General features: G+C 47.1%; 1 protein-coding gene across 1 annotated transcript in view; it reads right to left on the reverse strand.

The window, feature by feature from the left end:
- DST (dystonin) overlaps positions 1 to 23,163 on the reverse strand; it is a 1,076,884-nt gene that overhangs the window by 675,024 nt on the left and 378,697 nt on the right. The window contains exon 5 of the mRNA XM_063919308.1: positions 15,893 to 15,954. Within this exon, the coding sequence (XP_063775378.1) occupies positions 15,893 to 15,954 (62 nt within the window). The remainder of the gene's footprint in view (positions 1 to 15,892; positions 15,955 to 23,163) is intronic.

The raw sequence follows: 23,163 nt of genomic DNA on the forward strand, positions 1-23,163 counted from the left end.
CATGCATAACACTAGTAACCGCCATGTACAAAGAATGAATGGTTGATCAAGCTACATACAGTAGTTACCCTATAATGCCTGGGAATCAAGCTCCATTCTCTGTCCCAGATCTTGGCAAACCAAAGTCTCCTGCCAGGCTGTTGTCACAGGCTGGTAAGAGCTGTGATTGGCTGCCTGCTTTCTGTGTAGTTCAAGAAGCAGCTCAAGGAATCATGCTGGGAAGTTGTATGGGAAGAGGGATGAGGGAGGTATTCACACTGATAGCATTGTGGGCATTTTCAGCAGGGACTGCTCACTATGAAACTATAGCCAAATTAATAGACTATACTTGGCACCAGCTAAACTGCCTACTTGGCACCAGATACGACTAAGAAACTACATACATATTACATTTTATATATATATATATATATATATATATATATATGTAAAAGCCCTCACTCACTCATCACTAATTCTCTTACTTGCCGATACGTTAGGATGCTGAAATTTAACATAGGTATTGTTCAGGTGGGAAAAAGGAAATCTACGGGATGAAAAGGGGGTTGACATAATGACGTTATTACTGATGCGTGGTTTGCGTTGTGTAAACAGAAAAGCCCAAACGGACAATCAGATCAAAATTTGGATTGCACCTCCAGTGTGTAGAATTTAATAAACTACAAAAATGCGAAAGTGGTATACCGTATCTGTTTTCTACACATTTAGTAGGAGAGAGAGACAGAGATTCCTTATCATTCTCTGTAACGCATCTGCATAATCAGAAAACAAACATCTCAAATGCATGTAAACAATGTGACTATCTCTCAATGATTGGTAATGCTGGTCCCAGTCGTCCCTTAAGCTTTGCCCTTAGATATTATCCCGGTATGACATGCAAAGAAAGAGAGTACTCCAATAGTGTGATACTGATTAATCCACCTTTAAGGTTCTAATTCTAGGAGATATAACTATTACCAGAAAAAAATGGTCTACAGAGGTTGCAGACAATAATGCAATCATGATAGAACCATTCCAATTGTAATGCATTGCAATGAGGTGTACCAAGTTAGGTTTCCAAATCACAATTTAATAGATAATAACAAGACAATTCCACAAAACAGTAATGGGTTAAAATTGGCCTCTCACCAAAGCATAATATCTGCAAAACAACAGACAATAAGGCATGTGTATAGTTCCACAGGCATCCCTGGGTAGATAGTCAGTACAGGAGAGAGTATCCAAAATCAATCACACGTCCTCGTCAACGCATTTCCAAACCACAAAGGTTTCTTTTTCAAGGCATGAGGAGCTTATCCTACCAGACGGGCTAATAAACCCCTGATAATGATCCTATAATAATTCCTGATGCCAGACATGGATTCTCTATCCAGCTAAAATCCTATACTATCCCACAGTCCATAGTCGATCCCTATGCCACATATTTCCCAGACCTATAGAGTGCCGCCCGCTCCCGCAGGTGTAAAATTAATGTGTCACATATCGTAATCCTCCGTGACCGGAAATCCCGGCTCCGGCATGTGTTCCACGGACTGGAAGTGCTTGTCCGCGACGTCATATCCAGTGACATATTTCCACTTTATAGGATCTTTTTTTGTCCTTCCAAAGCATGTAGTGGATGCGGCTAATGTCTCTTGTTTTACATGGTGGACATTTTCTATGATGAGGTAGCCAAATTGGAATGTGAAGGTAGGCGTCCTTGAATTCCTGTTCTTCCAGGCCCGCAATCACTGCCCTCAGGGAACTTGAAAACCTTCAGGTAAGGATTCAAGGATTTTAGATAAAAAAATAAGATTTTACTTACCGGTAAATCTATTTCTCGTAGTCCATAGTGGATGCTGGGGACTCCGTAAGGACCATGGGGAATAGACTGGCTCCGCAGGAGACATGGGCACTTTAAGAAAGAATTTAGGTTCTGGTGTGCACTGGCTCCTCCCTCTATGCCCCTCCTCCAAACCTCAGTTAGAGAAACTGTGCCCAGAAGAGCTGACAGTACAAGGAAAGAATTTTGGTAATCCAGGGCAAGATTCATACCAGCCACACCAATCACACCGTATAACATGTGATAACAACCAGTTAACAGTATGACAAATAACAGAGCATCAGGTCAAACCCTGATGCAACCATAACATAACCCTTATTGAAGCAATAACTATATACAAGTATTGCAGAAGAAGTCCGCACTTGGGACGGGCGCCCAGCATCCACTACGGACTACGAGAAATAGATTTACCGGTAAGTAAAATCTTATTTTCTCTAACGTCCTAGTGGATGCTGGGGACTCCGTAAGGACCATGGGGATTATACCAAAGCTCCCAAACGGGCGGGAGAGTGCGGATGACTCTGCAGCACCAATTGAGCAAACACAAGGTCCTCCTCAGCCAAGGTATCAAACTTGTAGAACTTTGCAAAAGTGTTTGAACCTGACCAAGTAGCCGCTCGGCAAAGCTGTAATGCCGAGACCCCTCGGGCAGCCGCCCAAGAAGAGCCCACCTTCCTAGTGGAATGGGCCTTAACTGATTTTGGCAGCGGCAATCCAGCCGCAGAATGAGCCTGCTGAATCGTGTTACAGATCCAGCGAGCAATAGTCTGCTTTGAAGCAGGAGCACCAAGCTTGTTGGAAGCATACAGGATAAACAAAGACTCTGTTTTCCTGACCCTAGCCGTTCTGGCTACATAAACCTTCAAAGCCCTGACCACATCAAGTTACTCGGAATCCTCCAAGTCAGTAGTAGCCACAGGCACCACAATAGGTTGGTTTATATGAAAGGATAAAAACACTTTCGGCAGAAATTGTGGACGGGTCCGCAAATCTGCTCTATCCGCATGGAAAACCAGATAGGGGCTTTTATGCGACAAAGCCGCCAACTCTGACACACGCCTAGCCAAAGCCAAGGCTAATAGCATGACCACCTTCCACGTGAGATATTTCAACTCCACCGTCTTCAGTGGTTCAAACCAGTGGGATTTCAGGAAACTCAACACCACGTTAAGATCCCAAGGTGCCACTGGAGGCACAAAAGGGGGCTGAATATGCAGCACTCCCTTTACAAACGTCTGAACTTCAGGTAGAGAAGCCAACTCCTTTTGAAAGAAAATGGATAGGGCCGAAATCTGGACCTTAATGGAACCCAATTTTAGGCCCAAATTCACTCCTGACTGTAGGAAGTGAAGGAAACGGCCCAGCTGGAATTCCTCCGTAGGAGCATTCCTGGCCTCACACCAAGCAACATATTTTCGCCATATACGGTGATAATGTTGAGCTGTCACGTCCTTCCTAGCCTTTATCAGCATAGGAATGACCTCATCCGGAATGCCTTTCTCTGCTAGGATCCGGCGTTCAACCGCCATGCCGTCAAACGCAGCCGCGGTAAGTCTTGGAACAGACAGGGCCCCTGTTGCAACAAGTCCTGTCTTAGAGGAAGAGGCCACGGGTCCTCTGTGAGCATTTCTTGCAGATCTGGATACCAAGTCCTTCGTGGCCAATCTGGAACAATGAGTATTGTTCTCACTCCTCTTTTTCTTATTATCCTCAGCACCTTGGGTATGAGAAGAAGAGGAGGAAATACATAGACCGACTGGAACACCCACGGTGTCACCAGGGCGTCTACAGCTATCGCCTGAGGGTCTCTTGACCTGGCGCAATACCTCTGTAGCTTTTTTGTTGAGGCGGGATGCCATCATGTCCACCTGTGGCAGTTCCCACCGACTTGTAATCTGTGCGAAGACTTCCTGATGAAGTTCCCACTCTCCCGGGTGGAGGTCGTGTCTGCTGAGGAAGTCTGCTTCCCAGTTGTCCACTCCCGGGATGAACACTGCTGACAGTGCGCTTACGTGATTCTCCGCCCAGCGAAGAATTCTGGTGGCTTCCGCCATCGCCACTCTGCTCCTTGTGCCGCCTTGGCGGTTTACATGAGCCACTGCGGTGATGTTGTCTGACTGAATCAGAACCGGTTGGTCGCGAAGCAGGGTCTCCGCTTGACGTAGGGCGTTGTATATGGCCCTTAGATCCAGGATGTTGATGTGAAGGCAAGTCTCTTGACGACCACAGAACTTGGAAATTTCTTCCCTGTGTGACTGCACCCCAACCTCGGAGGCTTGCGTCCGTGGTCACCAGGACCCAGTTCTGAATGCCGAATCTGCGGCCCTCGAGAAGGTGAGCGCTCTGCAGCCACCACAGGAGTGACACCCTGGCCCTGGGGGATAGGGTGATTAACCGATGCATCTGAAGATGTGATCCGGACCACTTGTCCAGTAAGTCCCATTGAAAAGTCCTCCCATTGAACCTGCCGAAGGGAATGGCCTCGTATGATGCCACCATCTTTCCTAGGACACGAGTGCAGTGATGCACTGACACCTGTTTTGGTTTTAATAGGTTCCTGACCAGTGTCATGAGTTCCTGAGTTTTCTCCATCGGGAGATAAACCCTTTTCTGGTCTGTGTCTAGAATCATGTCCAGGAAAGGCAGACGAGTCGTAGGAACCAACTGCGACTTTGGAATATTTAGAATCCAGCCGTGTTGCCGTAACACTTCCAGAGAAAGTGCTACGCTGATCAGCAACTGCTCTCTTGATCTCGCTTTTATGAGGAGATCGTCCAAGTATGGGATAATTGTGACTCCTTGCTTCCGCAGGAGTACCATCATTTCTGCCATTACCTTGGTAAATATTCTCGGTGCCGTGGAGAGACCAAACGGCAACGTCTGAAATTGGTAATGACAATCCTGTACCACAAATCTGAGGTACGCCTGATGAGGTGGATAAATGGGGACATGAAGGTATGCATCCTTTATGTCCAGAGACACCATAAAATCCCCCCCTTCCAGGCTTGCGATGACCGCTCTCAGCGATTCTATCTTGAACTTGAACCTTTTCAGGTATATGTTCAGGGATTTTAAATTCAATATGGGTCTGACCGAACCGTCCGGTTTCGGGACTACAAACATGGTCGAATAATAACCCCTTCATTGTTGAAGGAGGGGAACCTTGACCACCACCTGTTGAAGATACAATTTGTGAATTGCAGTTAACACTATTTCCCTCTCGTGGGGGAAAGCTGGCAGGGCCGATTTGAGGTATCGGTGAGGGGGCATCTCCTCGAATTCCAGCTTGTATCCCTGAGACACAATATCTATTGCCCAGGGATCCAACTGGGAGTGAACCCACTTGTGGCTGAAATTTCGAAGACGTGCCCCCACCGGGCCTAGCTCCGCCTGTGGAGCCCCAGCGTCATGCGGTGGATTTTGTAGAGGCCGGGGAGGACTTCTGTTCCTGGGAACTAGCTGTGTTGTGCAGCTTCTTTCCTCTGCCCCTGCCTCTGGCAAGAAAGGACGCACCTCGGACTTTCTTGTTTTTCTGTGATCGAAAGGACTGCATTTGATAATACGGTGCTCTCTTAGGCTGTGAGGAAACATATGGCAAAAATTTGACTTTCCAGCAGTAGCTGTGGAGACCAGGTCCGAGAGACCCTCCCAAAACAATTCCTCACCCTTGTAAGGTAAAACCTCCATATGCCTTTTTGAGTCGGCATCACCTGTCCATTGCCGAGTCCACAGGACCCTTCTGGCAGAAATTGACATAGCATTTATTCTAGAACCCAGTAGACTAATGTCTCTTTGAGCATCTCTCATATATAGGACAGCGTCTTTAATATGCCCCAAGGTCAACAATATAGTATCCTTGTCTAAGGTATCAATTTCCTCAGACACGGTATCCGTCCATGCTGCTACAGCACTACACACCCAGGCTGACGCGATCGCCGGCCTCAGTAAGGTACCTGAATGTGTACAAATGGACTTCAGGGTAACCTCCTGTTTGCGATCCGCAGCATCTTTGAGGGTAGCCGTATCCTGTGACGGCAGGGCTACCTTCTTGGATAAGCGTGTTAAAGCTTTGTCTACCTTAGGGGAGGATTCCCAGCGTAACCTGTCCGTTGGCGGGAAAGGATACGCCATAAGAATCCTTTTGGAAATCTGCAGTTTTTTATCTGGAGATTCCCAAGCCTTTTCACATAACTCATTTAGCTCGTGTGAGGGGGGAAAGGTTACCTCCGGCTTCTTTTCCCCATACATATGTACCCTCTTGTCAGGGACTGGGATTTCCTCTGTGATGTGCAACACATCCTTAATTGCTATAATCATATAACGGATGGATTTAGCCAATTTTGGCTGTAACTTTGCATCATCGTAATCGACACTGGAGTCAGAATCCATGTCGGTATCTGTGTCAACAATTTGGGATAGTGGGCGCTTCTGAGACCCTGACGGCCTCTGCGACATAGGATCAGGCACGGGTTGGGACCCTGACTGTCCTGAGGCTTCAGATTTTTCTAACCTTTTATGCAAGGAATTAACATTATCATTTAAAACCTTCCACATATCCATCCAATCAGGTGTCGGCACCGTCGGCGGAGACACCACATTTATTTGCTCCCGCTCTGCTTCCACATAGCCTTCATCAGACATGTCGACACAAGCGTACCGACACACCACACACACAGGGAATGCCCTTTTTGAAGACAGTTCCCCCACAAGGCCCTTAGGAGAGACAGAGAGAGAGTATGCCAGCACACACCCCAGCGCTATAAACCCAGGAATAACACAGTAACTTAATGTTAACCCAGTAGCTGCTGTTTATATATCGTTTTTTGCGCCTAATTATGTGCCCCCCTCTCTTTTTACCCTCTTCTACCGTGTAACTGCAGTGGAGAGCCTGGGGAGCTTCCTCTCAGCGAAGCTGTGGAGAAAAAATGGCGCTGGTGAGTGCTGAGGAAGAAGCTCCGCCCCCTCGGCGGCGGGCTTCTGTCCCGCTTAAATACGCAATTTTTGGCGGGGGCTCATACATATATACAGTGCCCAGCTGTATATATGTTTAACTTTTGCCAAAAGAGGTCCCAAATGCTGCCCAGGGCGAGCCCCTACCCTGCGCCCTGCGCCCTTACAGTGACCGGAGTATGTGAGGTGTGTGGGAGCAATGGCGCACAGCTGCAGTGCTGTGCGTTACCTCAGTGAAGAACGGAGTCTTCTGCCGCCTGTGAAGTCTTCTTTGCTTCTCATACTCTCCCGGCTTCTGTCTTTCGGCTCTGCGAGGGGGACGGCGGCGCGGCTCTGGGATCGGACGACAAGGGTGAGATCCTGCGTACGATCCCTCTGGAGCTAATGGTGTCCAGTAGCCTAAGAAGCAGGACCTAGCTTCAGAAAGTACGGCTGCTTCTCTCCCCTCAGTCCCACGATGCAGGGGGTCTGTTGCCAGCAGAGCTCCCTGAAAATAAAAAACCTAACAAAATACTTTCTCTCAGCGAACTCAGGAGAGCGCCACAAGGGTATGCAAGGGTTAAGGGGGCAAAGCCCCTTATGACGGTGTGAAGAGCGCCCGTAGGGTGCGATGAATCACCTAGTATTATATATGTACTGTACCTCCATTCCAGTGTGCAGTCATCAGGTGGGTGATGTATTTTTGCAGAGTAGCCATTACAGACATGCAGCAGGCATCTGAACTAATTATAGTGCAGCAGTATTACCAGAAATAACATCAACATAAACACTGTAAATATGAACTATTAGCCAGCTGTTCAGCAAGTTAACTAATAAAGATACAGATGTGTCCTCATACATCTACATTCAGTATGCCACGCAACGGGAGATGCCTGGTGCAAGTGAGCCCCCCAGCTCCCGTGCATCAGGTGTATTTTTTTTTCTTTGCAGAAAAGTGTCATGATGCGACTAAATCATACCAGGAGACTGGGCTGATTCATTTGATAAATAGATACACTGTTATGTTGTGTGTGACTGAGTCTCTAAATCTGCATACAAAGTTCTACAATACAAACTCAATCACACATAGATAAACAGTTGTTGCATATCAAGTTAATCAGCACAGTCTCCTGGTGCGTCCTAGTAGCATCACGCTGTGACGTCCATTCAATTGTTGTTTGGTTGCACATGCACATCGCGCATGTTGTGCCCAAACAAACTAGGTTTAGCCACCTAAACCCGTGTAAACTCCCGTTTTGGGCATCCAAACTCCTGTTTGGACGCCCAGAGTTTCAAGTTTGCACACTTTTTTTCTTGCACCTCAGGAGGCTGTGAGAAAAATGGTGTCTTCCGCGGCTGCCGGGCGCCGGAATGGCAGAACAAATGAATTGATGCCGTCGGGCCCCACCTAGTGGCGGCAAAGAAAAAAAATAATTAAATCGGTCCCATTGTATGCAGCAATTTCTAGAATATCCAGTGGATACACCCCATTCACTAACTACTTAAATAATGACACTACAACATTTTTCTATTGGCTTCTATATTCTGCTTTATACTGTATACCACTTTCTAATTTGTCTTTGTTCCCCATTTGCATTTGAGAATACCCCCTCTTAGAACACCCATTTCTGTATTTACAATTGTAATTCAGTGCATCTATCCTACCTTAACCACTTGCCTGGCATGGTCGCATCAGATGCGACCATGCCTGCAAGTGCTCTATCTGACCTGGTCGCACAGGATGCGACCAGTCAGATAGAGAGTGTTAGCAGTGGAAGGGAAGATAAACTTCCATCCGCTGCTGTTGTCAGAGAGACCGGAAGGTCCCTCTGCCTCCCCGCACTCTCCCCCTGTGTCTGCCGTGCTGCCGATCACTGCTGATCGGTCTGCACGGCAGGATCCCCCCCTCCTGCGGCTGCGGACAATGGCAGCCGCTGGGGAGTGTAAATGAACCCTCCCAAGCCACCCCCAGACCCTCCCGGTATACCTGCAGGCTGTCCCGGCTTTCAAAATAAAAGCCGCGATGGTCGCAATGTTCCCGATCGATGTTTGGGGGAAAATACAATGTTTTATTTTTTTTTAGCTAAAATCATTTGGGATAGGGTTAAATTCATGTTCTTCACCTAATTCACTCATAAAAAATATGACAATTTCGGAGCGATTTTCGGTGAAATAAATCGTCAGTTAAGTGGTTAAACACAACTGCTTGTTCTTCTGTACGTATAGCTTATCATAATCATATAATCTTTATGATATTGTGAATATGGATTTCTCTAACGTCCTAGTGGATGCTGGGGACTCCGTAAGGACCATGGGGATAGACGGGCTCCGCAGGAGACATGGGCACTTTAAGAAAGAATTTAGGTTCTAGTGTGTATTATATTATACCTCCAATCATAATTGTGTGAGTGGTTAAATAGTGCACGGACAAAGGGAGTGCGATGATTAAGGGGTCATAGTCCCTTGCAACGGCGTGGACAGTGCATGCAGGGCCTGATGAATCACTTAGTAGATGCTGTGGTTGGGGGAGTGGCAGGTTCAGGGGAGATGCGGATGGGGGAAGGGGTCTGGGGGTGCCACGGGTGGGGGACGGGCTGGTGTGGTGGTCGGGTAGTGGCCGGTACCGCAGGTGGGGGTCCAGAGCCACCGCGGGTGCGGGGATGCCGCGGGTGGGGGAGGAGGTCCGGAGCCACTGTGGGTGGTGGGGGGTGCGGGTGCCGCGGATGGGGCCTAGAGGTACTGCGAGTGGGGGAGTGGTGGGTAATGCTTCTCCTGCTTCTTCTCCTGGGAGCAGCTAGGCTGTTGTACTCCCTTTGGCAGTGGATCTCAAGGAGACTCGCACAGCAGCCAAGCAGCCAGTCACTATTGTTAGCGCCGGTGTCCCAACGCGCCGCATTACAGGGAAGAAGATGAACTCAATAAACTACAGCTTCCAGCAGGCCTTAGCGCCAGAATGCTTCGGCGCTAAGGGCTGCTGGGAACTGTAGTTTATTTAGTGCATCTACTTCCCTGTAATGCGGCGCGTTGGGACACCGGTGCTAACAATAGTGATTGGCTGGCAGGACTGACTGACTCGCTGAATCAATGTAAAAGGTGAGAGTGCTGTGCATTGTCAGTAACACTGCACACCCACTGCACTGCACAGCACTGTCACCTTTTACATTGATTCAGCGTCCAGACATTACCCTCCGCGATATCACCCACTCTATCCGTTACATTAGCCATCTCGGGGCTTCCAGGCCAGCAGCCCAGGTGCTGTGTTGCGGAGTCAGGGCCACTGGGGATCTGGGCGCTGCTGTGGCAGGGAGGAACTTTTGTGACATCACGTGCAGAGGAGGCTCCGGGGCTCAGAGAGTATGTGGCGCAGGAAGGGTTATGAAAGACTTCCGCTGCGCCGCTTTCATACATACACATCTATGCCGATGGCCGCAGCTGCTCTTGTTCCACCTGCGCCGCGGTTAGGGAGTGGGGTTTGTTGATGCCGAAGGAGGCAGGCGGACTGGCAGCAGGACATACGGGGTCATTCCGACCTGATCGTAGCTGTGCTAAATTTAGCACAGCTACGATCACGCACACTGACATGTGGGGGGACGCCCAGCACATGGCTAGTCCGCCACGCATGTCAGGCCGGCCTCCCCCCCGCACAAGTACAAAAGCATCGCACAGCGGTGATGCATTTGTACTTGAAGAGTAACTCCCAGCCAGCGCAGTTCCTGCGGCTGGGTGGGAGTTACTCGTCGGTGCCCTGATCGCAGCAGCTGCGTTGGCCGGACTGTGCCCACAAAACGGCAGCCAAACGCAGCCGTGCCCCGCATCCCGGCCAGCGACCGCCTCTGCCTGTCAATCAGGCAGAGGCGATCGCTAGGCAACAACAGCCGTCAGCTGTCAGCCATGCGCCGGCGCACTGTGGTGCTGGCGCATGCGCAGTTCTGACCTGATCGCTGCGCTGCGATGAACTGCAGCGAGCGATCAGTTCAGAATGACCCCCATAGGAAAAGTTGTTTTTTTCCCCCTATCTACAGCACAGAGACTTGCTGTAGATTCACTGGCACACCCTCCAGCTGTACCTTTTTGGCAGGTACAGTAACTTTTTTTTATGGTCTGTACTGATTTTTGGCTGTCCAAACTTCCATTGAACGTATAGGAAAAGAGGCATGGCCACGCCACTGTGCCTGTGGCCACGCCCCCTTTTTTGAAATTGGCCCGATTTTTATGTGTAAATTGTTGGAGGGTATGCTGCTGCAGCTGCAGTGAGCCTATTTTGGGGTGTGGAGCTGTAGCTGCAGCTCCATCAGCCCCATTGTTAATCCTGCTCTGGGAACACACAGCAGCCAAAGGGCAGAGCCTCCCATTGGATGTAACCTGTGTGGGAGGGCGTTTCTCGCCCAATCAGCTGTGGAATGGGTATGATAGACCTGCTGCTAACCCAATGAGATCTCCTAGCCACTCCCAGCGTTATCCACACAGTCACAGAGTTACAGATCTGGGCAATTATATAGGAGATTTTCTACATTACCATCAGAATGCTTTAAATACTGTACCCCCCATATCATGTTTGCTGAAAGTGACAATCACATTATTACTTTCTGACTTTGTGTTAGTATAATTAAAAAAAAAAAAAAAAAAAGGGAAAGTACTATTGAATAAGCTCTATATGTTCCTGTTCCCCTAACTACATGAAACACATTTCCTCTATGAGTCAGTGTATTCTTCAAAGCAGAAAGAGCTGAAAAATATATCACTGTACTGTAAAGCAGTAACTTATGTTTACAGAACCAAAAGAAGCAGATTGCATGGCTCCTATTTTTGGGACCACTGCCATTTAGGACTAATAGGCCCTACACACTGGGCAATATCACTCAAAGATATGAACAATCTCGTTCATTAATGAACGAGATACCGTTCATATCTTTGAGTGTGGAGGCACCAGCAATGAATGATGCGTGGCCCCGCGCTCGTTCATCGCTGGTGCCCCGTCGGCTGTGCATGCAGGCCAATATGGACGATCTCGTCCATATTTGCCTGCACTTCTATGGAGCCGTGTGATGGGGGGAGTGAAGTAACTTCACTCCCCCCGTCACTGCCCCCCGGCCACCGGGTCGCCCGTCGGTCGTATCCGCCGTCGGGCAGCTCGGCGGCGAATCTTTAAATGTGTAGGGCCCTTAAGTGGTCTATTCATGAAGCAGTGAAAAGTGTGGAGAAGTGAGCCAGTGGAGAAGTTGCCCATGGCAACCAATCAGCATTGAAGTAACATTTATAATTTGCATACTATACAATTATACAGAGCAGCTGATTGGTTGCCATGGGCAACTTCTCCACACTAATAGACCCCAATGACCCTTTTCCTCTATGGACCAGACTTGGCTATTTTCTTGAGGTGTAACTCCCTAAGAACTTTACACTGGAGACAGCATATTCATGAATTTTACACTGAATACAGAATATTCAATGCAACTGATTGTCCTGTTCACATTCAGAATTCTCCTGGGTCAAAAAAGAGAAACAGTAAAGGCATAAGGGGAGTGAGTATCATGCTGACCAGCTGGGGTCATAGCATGGGTCATCGATTAATTATTGTTAGGATTAATGAAAGCTTGTCACTGCACTATATTTTAGTATATGTTAAAGGACCAGGAACACCCAGTCACACTGTAGACAGACTAAAATCAGTAAAGAGACTGGGGACACCTGCTGCTACATATAACAAGTTACAATCAGTAAATGAACCAGGGTTACAGACACACACAGCATTTACTGTATGTAACTTATAGGTCTTGAAAGTCAGACTGGGTACACACTAGAATGATATATTGTTCATTTGAGCTATGAATGATATATGGGGCTATTCAGAGATGAATGCAGATTTTGCTGTCGCAGAAAAATCTGCAACCATTTACTCACATGCTGGGGGCAGCCAAGGGGGTATGCATTTAGCATACCGATCATCGGGATCCCAGGGGGGGTCACAATACAGAGGCTGGGATCCCGACAGGGGCACCATACAGCGCCGGTATACCGGCGAGGTAGGTTATTCCCCCTTTATGGGTGTCCATGACACCCATAGAGGGAGAATTGAACCTGTGGCGAGCAAAGCTCACCACTGAGCCCGCAAGGGGCTTAGTTGTGCTTGCCCCCCTGCCAGCATTCCACCGCTTGGGATGCCGATGTCGGTATACTGATATATTACCCGGAAGGGTTGTTATTATTATTATTAGTACCTGGGGTGGGTCTGGGGTGCGGTTCCCCCTGGATTGGTGGGGCTGGGCTGCTCTGGGGTAGCACACTGCAAGATCTTATTTAGCACCCCCTTAACACATTTATTAATCCTTCTGGTCTTTTAATTACACTCTCACTAGTATATTAATTTTTGTATATAGATTTTGTTTTCCTTTTATTAACACATACTAACACTTTACCTTCTCGCGTTGTGCTGCCCTGGGGTAGCTGGCCTTTGCCGGTTTGTGGGGTCCTGCACCCCGGGCCCAGACCTAGAGATAGGGACCACCAGCATCAGAGGAGCCTTGTCGGGGCCTGGTGGCTTATCATACGTTTGCAAACTGTATGTAACTAAGACCTCTGGATTTCTATTATATGTATATATATATATAGTCTTTCATGTCTTGGTACAGGTACAGCTCGGTGTGCTGGGGGACACCAGGGGTTTATCCCCAATGTATTTCTAGCCAGACTACCCCCTCCCTTTCATGCACCTGAATTGTACTTCCTAATTGATTTGAGCAACTTACATTTTATTTTGTTCCTTTATTCATACCATAACTGGTGCTCATGTCTTCACAAACTGCTATTTAAAAATTAATGTGTTCTTTTTTTCCATTTTATGACTAGTCGCTGCTTGATTTGTCCTAATGTAAAACACATATCTGCTGGGAGCCAGCTTGGCAGTGGTTACCAAATATAAGTGTGTACTAACAATAAATATAGAGAGGGAATGCCAATGACAGCATCCCCTGAGTCATCTTCCTATGCACACAGCAGTGCTCATCAAGTTACTTCTTGCAGACTTCCCAGTCTCACCAATAACAGAACACACAGTACCCTGCACAATACAGGTTATTACTTTCATTCTATCTCATGAAAAAGAAAAATCATATTTTATGCTACTTATTTAAAAACAATTAGGAGATCTTGTATTCAAAATCACAGCCAGCTCTGCCTACATAATATCACTTGCTCATATAAGGAAAACTAAATAGCCCTAATTTCAAAGGCAGACATGAACCTGAATGAATTGACCTTTGACAATAAATTTAGTGATAGGTCAGTATTATTCTTACTGACAATTTGCACAGAACAATTCATCATATTCTACACCAAAGGTTCCCAAACGCGGTCCTCAAGGCACCCCAACAGTACAGATTTTCAGTTTATCCATGCTTGGCCACAGGTGACTTAATTAACACCTCAGTCAACTTGATTTAACCATCTGTGCTGAACCATGGATATACCTAAAACATAGGTCTGTAAACTCGGTCCTCATTACCCCACACAGTGCATGTTTTACAGGTAACCCAGCAGGTGCACAGGTGTATTAATTACTCACAGACACATTTTAAAAGGTCCGCAGGTGGAGTTCATTATTTCACTTGAGATTCTGTGAGGAGACCTGCAAAACATGCACTGTGCGGGGTAATGAGGACCGAGTTTGCAGAGCTATGACCTAAAACAGAGATGAGGAACCTTCGGCCCTCCAGCTGTTGTTGAACTACACGTACGAGCATGCCTTGCTGAAGTTTTGCTATCTGTCCATGCTAAAACTGTTGCAGGGCATGCTGGGATGTGTAGTTCAACAACAGCTGGAGAGCTGAAGGTTCCCCATCCCTGGCCTAAAACCTGGACCATTGGGGTGCGTTGAGGACCAAGTTTGAGAACCTCTGTTCTATACATTGGGGATGATTCATTATGGATCACTGAAGCAATCGTACGCGCAGTTTCCCAGCGCATGTGCAGAACGGTTCCTGCGATCTCCCTTTTTTTGGGAGTTGCGCAGTTTCCTTTGCCCCGCCAAGCCGCACTGCGCCGGCAAGGCTGAATAAGCTGAAGCTTAATTAGTCTGCCGTCGCAGAGGAACATAGCGACAATTGCATTGCAAATGCAGGCAGGAGGTGGTAAGCATCTCTTCCTGCATTGCTGTGAGCAGTTTTGTATTTGCAATCCTTACTGAATCAGGCCCCTTGTATCATATTATTATCTATACATTTATATTTAGTGACATGGAGCATATAAAGTGGACTTTGGCATGCGCCAATACTATGTCCCTGAAAAATACAGAATAATACTTTCACTGATTTATGAAATGTTTTTTTTTTAAGCATCTGAATCAAGGGTTCCCTTTGCTATATTGAATGAGAGTATGGGGTATATTCAATTAGCGTCGGATCCATTCCGACATGCATTTGTCGGAATGGATCCGACAACCCCTATTCAATCTCATCTCAATTCGACTTTTTCAAGTCGAATTGAGATGAGGGACCCAGAGGAGGAGGAGAGTCGCGCGGGAGACCAGCGGGGACAGCCGCCGGCAGACGGAGGAGAGCAGCGCTACAGTAGCGCTGCAGGAGGATGTCACACAGCCGCCCGACCTCACGGCAGTGTCCACCCGGCTCCAGCAAGCGTGGAAGCTGTCGTGTGCGGCGCGGCTGTGTGACATCCTGCTGCAGCGCTACTGTAGCGCTGATCTCCTCTATATGCCCCCCCCCCCCCCTGCGGCTGCCCCCCCTCCCCCTCCTGCTGTAATCCCTCATCTCAGTCCGACATTTGTTTATGTCGGACTGAGATGGTCGAAAAGGGGGCCAAAACTTTTCGATACAAGCACGTGGATCAGCAGCTATTCCGGCGATCCACATTGATGAATTCGACTTGTCGAAAAATTTTGGAACATATTGAATAGGTCGAATCACGATTCGACCTTAAAAAGTCGAAAACTGCAGTCATTTCGACAGACGACAGCTTTCGACTTTAATTGAATATACCCCTATGTGAATAGCGAAAAACAAACATAAGGCTGAGAGAAGTTCGAAGTATAAATGAGCAAAAGTAAGATATGTGGGATAATAGATGGCAGAATAATAACCACAGTACACATAAAATATACCTTACTGCAAATTTTTAACTGTTACTCACCTTCATTAGGTGCTGGTTAATCCATTTAGTAAATGTTTTCTTCTGAACTTTGTCTCTTTCATCTGGAAAGAAAAGGAAAGTGGTTTAACAAAAAAACATAAGATGCAAAAAGGGCAAAAAGGGCAAAAAGGAAGTGACAGAAAAGAGTGAGAGAGGGGCGAGGGCACTGTACGTTGAATAGGGGACTAAAATAAAGTAGTGTTTTACATAGTATACAGGAAATGTGAAACTACTGTATGCAAGAATTAAATCAACTTGCATTCTACAGCATAAAATAGAAACTAATGCTATCCCACCTTAAATATACATGTACTACAGAAAGGCAGGCCACAAAATAGTAACAGACTTTACAGTTGTGTTTCTAAAAGCAGTAGTTGAACCTCTTTCTGATGAGATATAACTTACAGTTCATTCCTTTAATCAAAACATTTAAAGCTGCACTATTTTGATGTGCTTACTTCTTTGGCCTATTTTAAAAATAAGAATTTACTTACCGATAATTCTATTTCTCGTAGTCCGTAGTGGATGCTGGGGACTCCGTCAGGACCATGGGGAATAGCGGGCTCCGCAGGAGACAGGGCACATCTAAAAAGCTTTTTAGGTCACATGGTGTGTACTGGCTCCTCCCCCTATGACCCTCCTCCAAGCCTCAGTTAGGTACTGTGCCCGGACGAGCGTACACAATAAGGAAGGATCTTGAATCCCGGGTAAGACTCATACCAGCCACACCAATCACACCGTACAACTTGTGATCTGAACCCAGTTAACAGTATGATAACAAAACGAAGTAGCCTCCGAAAAGATGGCTCACAACAATAGTAATAACCCGATTTTTGTAACAATAACTATGTACAAGCATTGCAGACAATCCGCACTTGGGATGGGCGCCCAGCATCCACTACGGACTACGAGAAATAGAATTATCGGTAAGTAAATTCTTATTTTCTCTAACGTCCTAGTGGATGCTGGGGACTCCGTCAGGACCATGGGGATTATACCAAAGCTCCCAAACGGGCGGGAGAGTGCGGATGACTCTGCAGCACCGAATGAGAGAACTCCAGGTCCTCCTTAGCCAGAGTATCAAAATTTGTAAAATTTTACAAACGTGTTCTCCCCTGACCACGTAGCTGCTCGGCAAAGTTGTAATGCCGAGACTCCTCGGGCAGCCGCCCAGGATGAGCCCACCTTCCTTGTGGAATGGGCATCTACATATTTCGTCTGTGGCAGGCCTGCCACAGAATGTGCAAGCTGAATTGTACTACAAATCCAGCGTGCAATAGACTGCTTAGAAGCATGAGCACCCAGCTTGTTGGGTGTATACAGTATAAACAGCAAGTCAGACTTTCTGACTCCAGCCGTCCTAACTATATATATATATATATATTTTTAGGGCCCTGACCACGTCTAGTAACTTGGAGTCCTCCAAGTCCCTAGTAGCCGCAGGCACCACAAGAGGTTGTTTCAGGTGAAAACGCTGACACCCCTTCATGAAGAAACTGGAGACGAGTCCCAGTTCTGTCCTGTTCAAATGGAAAATTTTAATATGGGCTTTTGTAAGACAAAGCCGCCCATTCTGACAATCGCCTGGCCGAGGCCAGGGCTAACAACATGGTCACTTCCCATGTGAGATATTTGTCAACAGCATGGTCACTTTCCATGTGAGATATTTCAAATCCACAGATTTGAGCGGTTCAAACCAATATGATTTTAAGAAATCCCAACACTATGTTGAGATCTCACGGTGCCCCTAGGGGCACAAAAAAGCTGTATATGCAATACATCCTTTACAATCTGGACTTCAGGAACTGAAGTCAATTCTTTCTGGAAGAAAATCTACAGGGCCGAAATTTAAATGTTAATGAACCCCAATTTGAGGTCCAAAACACTCCTGTTTTCAGGAAGTGTAGAAATCGACCTAGTTGAATTGCCGTTGTGGAGCCTTCCTGGCCTCACCCACGCAACATATTTTCACCACATGTGGTGATGACGTTGTGCGGTCACCTCCTTCCTGGCTTTGACCAGGGTAGGTATGACCTCTTATGGAATGCCTTTTCCCCTCAGGATCCGGCATTCAACCGCCATGCCGTCAAACGCAGCCGCGGTAAGTCTTGGAATAGACATGGTACTTGCTGAATCAAGTCCCTTCTTAGCTCCCCAGGCCCTTAGTCCTCTGTGAGCATTTCTTGAAGTTCCGGGTACCAAGTCCCTCTTGGCCAATCCGGAGCCACTAGTATAGTTCATACTCCTCTATGTCTTATAATTCTCAATACCCTGGTTATGAGAAACAGAGGAGGGAACACATACACAGACTAGTACACCCACGGTGTTACCAGAACATCCACAGCTATCGCCTGAAGGTCTCATGACCTGGCGGAATACCTGTCCCGTTTTTGTTCGGGCGGGACGCCATCATGTCCACCTTTGGTCTTTGCCAACGGTCCACAATCATGTTGAAAAACTTCCCTATGAAGTTTCCACTCTCCCGGGTGGAGGTCATGCCTGCTGAGGAAGTCTGCTTCCCAGTCGTCCACTCCCGGAAAGAACACTGCTGACAGTGCTATCACATGATTTTCCGCCTAGCGAAAAATCCTTGCAGTTTTCACTGCCCTCCTGCTTCTTGTGCCGCCCTTCTGTTTACGTGGGCGACTGCCATGATGTTATCCCACTGGATCAATACCGGCTGACCTTGAAGCAGAGGTCTAGCTAAGTTTAGAGCATTATAAATTTGCTCTAAGCTTATTTATGCGGAGAGAATTCTCCAGACTTAATCACACTTCCCTGGAAATTTTTTCCCTGTGTGACTGTTCCCCAGCCTCTCAGGCTGGCCTCCGTGGTCACCGGCATCCAATCCTGAATGCCGAATCTGCGGCCCTCTAGAAGATGAGCACTCTGTAATCACCACAGGAGAGACACCCTTTTCCTTGGATATAGGGTTATCCGCTGATGCATCTGAGGATGCGATCCGGACCATTTGTCCAGCAGATCCCACTGAAGAGTTCTTGCGGGAAATCTGCCGAATGGAATTGCTTCGTAATAAGCCACCATTTTTACCAGGACTCTTGTGCAATGATGCACTGACACTTTTCCTGGTTTTAGGAGGATCCCGATTAGCTCGGATAACTCCCTGGTTTTCTCCACTGGGAGAAACACGTTTTTCTGGACTGTGTCCAGAATCTTCCCTAGGAACAGTAGACGTGTCGTCGGAAAAAGCTGCGATTTTGGAATATTTAGAATCCACTCGTGCTGTCGTAGAACTACTTAAGATAGTGCTACTCCGACCTCCAACTGTTCTCTGGACCTTGCCCTTATCAGGAAAGCGTCCATGTTTCTTTTAAGAAAAATCATCATTCCGGCCATTACCTTGGTAAAGACCCGGGGCGCCGTGGACCATCCAAACGGCAGCGTCTGAACTGATAGTGACAGTTCTGTACCAGGAACCTGAAGTACCCTTGGTGAGAAGGGCAAATTTGGACCTGTAGGTAAACGTCCCTGATATCCAGTGACATCATATCGTCCCCTTCTTCCTGGTTCGCTATCACTGCTCCGAGTGACTCCATCTTGATTTGAACGCTTGTATGTAAGTGTTCAAATATTTCAGATCTCACCGAGCCGGTTGGCTTCAGTACCACAATATAGTGTGGAATACTACCCCCTTCCTTGTTGTAAGAAGGGTACTTTGATTATCACCTGCTGGGAATACAGCCTGTGAATTGTGTGAGGGGGAGACGTCTCGAATTTCCAATGTACACCTGGGATATTACATGTAGGATCCCGGAGTTCCCTTGCGAGTGTTGCTGAAACTCTTGAGATGACCCCCTACCGCACCTGAGTCCGCTTGTACGGCCCCAGCGTTATGCTGCGGACTTGGCAGAAGCCGTGAGGAGCTTCTGTTCCTGGGAATGATCTGCTTGCTGCAGTCTTCTTCCCTTTCCTCTCCCCCTGGGCAGATATGACTGGCCTTCGCCCGCCTGCCCGTATGGGGACGAAAGGACTGAGACTGAAAAGACTGTGTCCTTTTCTGCCAATATGTGACTCGGGGTAACAAAAGGTGGATTTTTCAGCTGTTGCCATGGCCACCAGGTCCAATGGACCGCCCCTTTATACGGCAATACTTCCATATGCCGTCTGGAATCTGCCTCACCTGACCACTGTCGTGTCTTCGTCTGGCAGATATGTACATCACATTTACTCTTTGATGCCAGAATGCAAATATGCCTCTGCGCATCACACATATATAGAAATGCATCCCTAAAATGCTCTATAGACAATAAAATCCTGTCCCTGTCAAGGGTATCAAAATTTTCAGTCAGGAAATCCGACCAAGCCCCCTCAGCGCTGCACATCCAGGCTGAGGCGATTGCTGGTCGTAGTATAACACCAGTATGTGTGTATATACTGTTATGATATTTTTCAGCTTCCTATCAGCTGGCTCCTTGAGGGCGGCCGTATCTGGAAACGGTAACGCCATGTTTTTTATATGCGTGTGAGCGCCTTGTCCACCCTAAGGTGCTTCATTTAATTTATCTGATTCAGGCAAAACTACAGGTAGTTTATTCCCACCCTACAAAATACCCTTATTTGTGGTACTTGTGGTATCAGAAATACGTAACACCTCCTTCATTGCCCTTAACATGTAACTTGTGGCCCTAAAGGAAAAATACGTTTGTTTCTTCACCGTCGACACTGGGGTCAGTGTCCGTGTCAGTGTCTGTCGACCGACTGAGGTAAATGGGCGTTTTTACAAGCCCCTGACGGTGTCTGAGACGCCTGGACCGATACTAATTTGTCCGCCGGCTGTCTCATGTCGTCAACCGGCTTGCAGCGTGTTGACATTATCACGTAATTCCATAAGTAAGCCATCCATTCTGGTGTCGACTCCCTAGAGAGTGACATCACCATTACAGGCAATTTTCTCCGTCTCCTCACCAACATTTTCCTCATACATGTCGACACACACGTACCGACCTACAGCACACACATACAGGGAATGCTCTGATAGAGGACAGGACCCACTAGCCCTTTGGGGAGACAGAGGGAGAGTTTGCCAGCACACACCAAAAGCGCCATAATGTATATAACAACCCTAGAAGGTGTTGTTTCTATATATGGGCTCTTAATATATAATTATATCGCCAATTTATGCCCCCCTTCTCTTTAACCCTGTTTCTGTAGTGCAGGGGAGAGTGGGAGCCTTCCTCACCAGCGGAGCTGGTCAGGAAAATGGCGCTGAGTGCTGAGGAGAATAAGCTCCGCCCCTTTCACGGCGGGCTTTTCTCCCGGTTATTAGGAAAACTGGCCTGGGTTAAATACATACATATAGCCTTAATGGCTATATGTGATGTATTTTTTTGCCAAATAGGTATTTATATTGCTGCCCAGGGCGCCCCCAGCAGCGCCCTGCACCCTCCGTGACCGTGTCAGTGAGCCGTGTAGCAACAATGGCGCACAGCTGCAGTGCTGTGCGCTACCTCTCTGAAGACTGTGAAGTCTTCTGCCGCCTGTTTCCGGACCTCCGTTCCGCCGTCTTTCTTCAGCGTCTGTAAGGGGGATCGGCGGCGCGGCTCCGGGACGAACCCCAGGCTGACCTGTGTTCCGACTCCCTCTGGAGCTCAGTGTCCAGTAGCCTAAAACTTCAATCCTCCTGCACGCAGGTGAGTTGCAAGTCTCTCCCCTAAGTCCCTCGTTGCAGTGATCCTGTCGCCAGCAGGAATCACTGATTAGAAACCTAAAAAAAAACTTTACTAAACAGCTCCTTAAGAGAGCCATCCAGTTTGCACCCTTCTCGGACGGGCACAAAAACCTAACTGAGGCTTGGAGGAGGGTCATAGGGGGAGGAGCCAGTACACACCATGTGACCTAAAAAGCTTTTTAGATGTGCCCTGTCTCCTGCGGAGCCCGCTATTCCCCATGGTCCTGACGGAGTCCCCAGCATCCACTAGGACGTTAGAGAAAGATATGTTTTTAGACAGGGGTAAATTTACTAAGCAGCGCTTGTCCAAAGCAGCACACATATCTCCATGTATTTGATAGTTTTGGATGCTGGATTTAAAGGGAGAAGAATAGAAGAATATTAAATACAAAACCAGGTTTATTTTGTATTTGATATTTTTGACCTTTTAAATCAAGAAGCTACAACCGCCACAGACGTGGGCGGCTTTGAAAAGTGACAGTAAATGAAACTTATAACAAAAATCTGTTTGATCCAAACCTGAAAGACAGACAGGAAAACAATGGGAGGAATTTGATCAATGTGAACAGCTGCACATATTACTGTCTATAGCTGTAGACAATCTTCACTCATTTTCCTTTATATCTGTATAGGGTGCGAGAATACTGGCCATGATGTGTCTTCATCACATTATTTACAGTAATTCCCCCCAATGACACATTTCAGTCAGACTGTGACATCAAGATTATGTGGAGTTTACATTTTTATGAATCATGTACATACTGTACTACACACATTATAAACATTATGTTTGGGCATGTGAGGGGATTATAGTCAATTCACCCAAAACAATTTTTGCCAAGGGGGAAGCCAGTCTATGTCACAATTCTAGGTGCATTTCAAACAGGGGCAGGCTGGACTGGGGGGCATCTGCTCCTCTAGGCTTGTGCCTCCCGAGATTCATGAGAGGCAGGTACAGAATGCCACCATGCTGCTCTGATTGAATTACATGCAATTAGAACAGCCAGGCAGCATTCACTACTTGTCTCCCAGCCTGCAGCCTCTGAATGGGTATCAGCATGCTGATTGGTGGATGCCTCAAGCTATCCACTAATCAGAGTGCTGAAAGCCCCATCCACTGTATAGATCAGTGTTTCCCAACCGCGGTCCTCAAGGCACACTAACAGTCCTGGTTTTAGTGATATCCAGGCTTGAACACAGGTGACTTAATTAGTACCTCAGTTATTTTGATTTAACCACCTGTGCTGAAGCCTGGATATCACTAAAACCTGCACTGTTGGTGTGCCTTGAGGACCGCGGTTGGGAATGCCTGGTATAGATGCATGCTGAAATATGACCTTGGACTGCAGGAGATGTTAAGTGATTATTTTTTTACAATTATTATTATTATTATTATTATTATTATTATTATTATTTATTCCAATGAATGGGTGGGAAGGGGCCCCAATTATTTGCTTTGCTCAGTGCCTACAATCCTGTTAAGACAGCCCTGTACATCTAAAGGGTAATTATTAGGAATATTAGTACAATAATGATCAAATTCTCATCAATGATATCTGCTGGTAGCCTCTATCAGCTTTCA

The sequence above is a fragment of the Pseudophryne corroboree genome, chromosome 4, assembly GCF_028390025.1.
Source record: "Pseudophryne corroboree isolate aPseCor3 chromosome 4, aPseCor3.hap2, whole genome shotgun sequence".
NCBI classification, from domain to species: Eukaryota; Metazoa; Chordata; class Amphibia; order Anura; family Myobatrachidae; genus Pseudophryne; species Pseudophryne corroboree.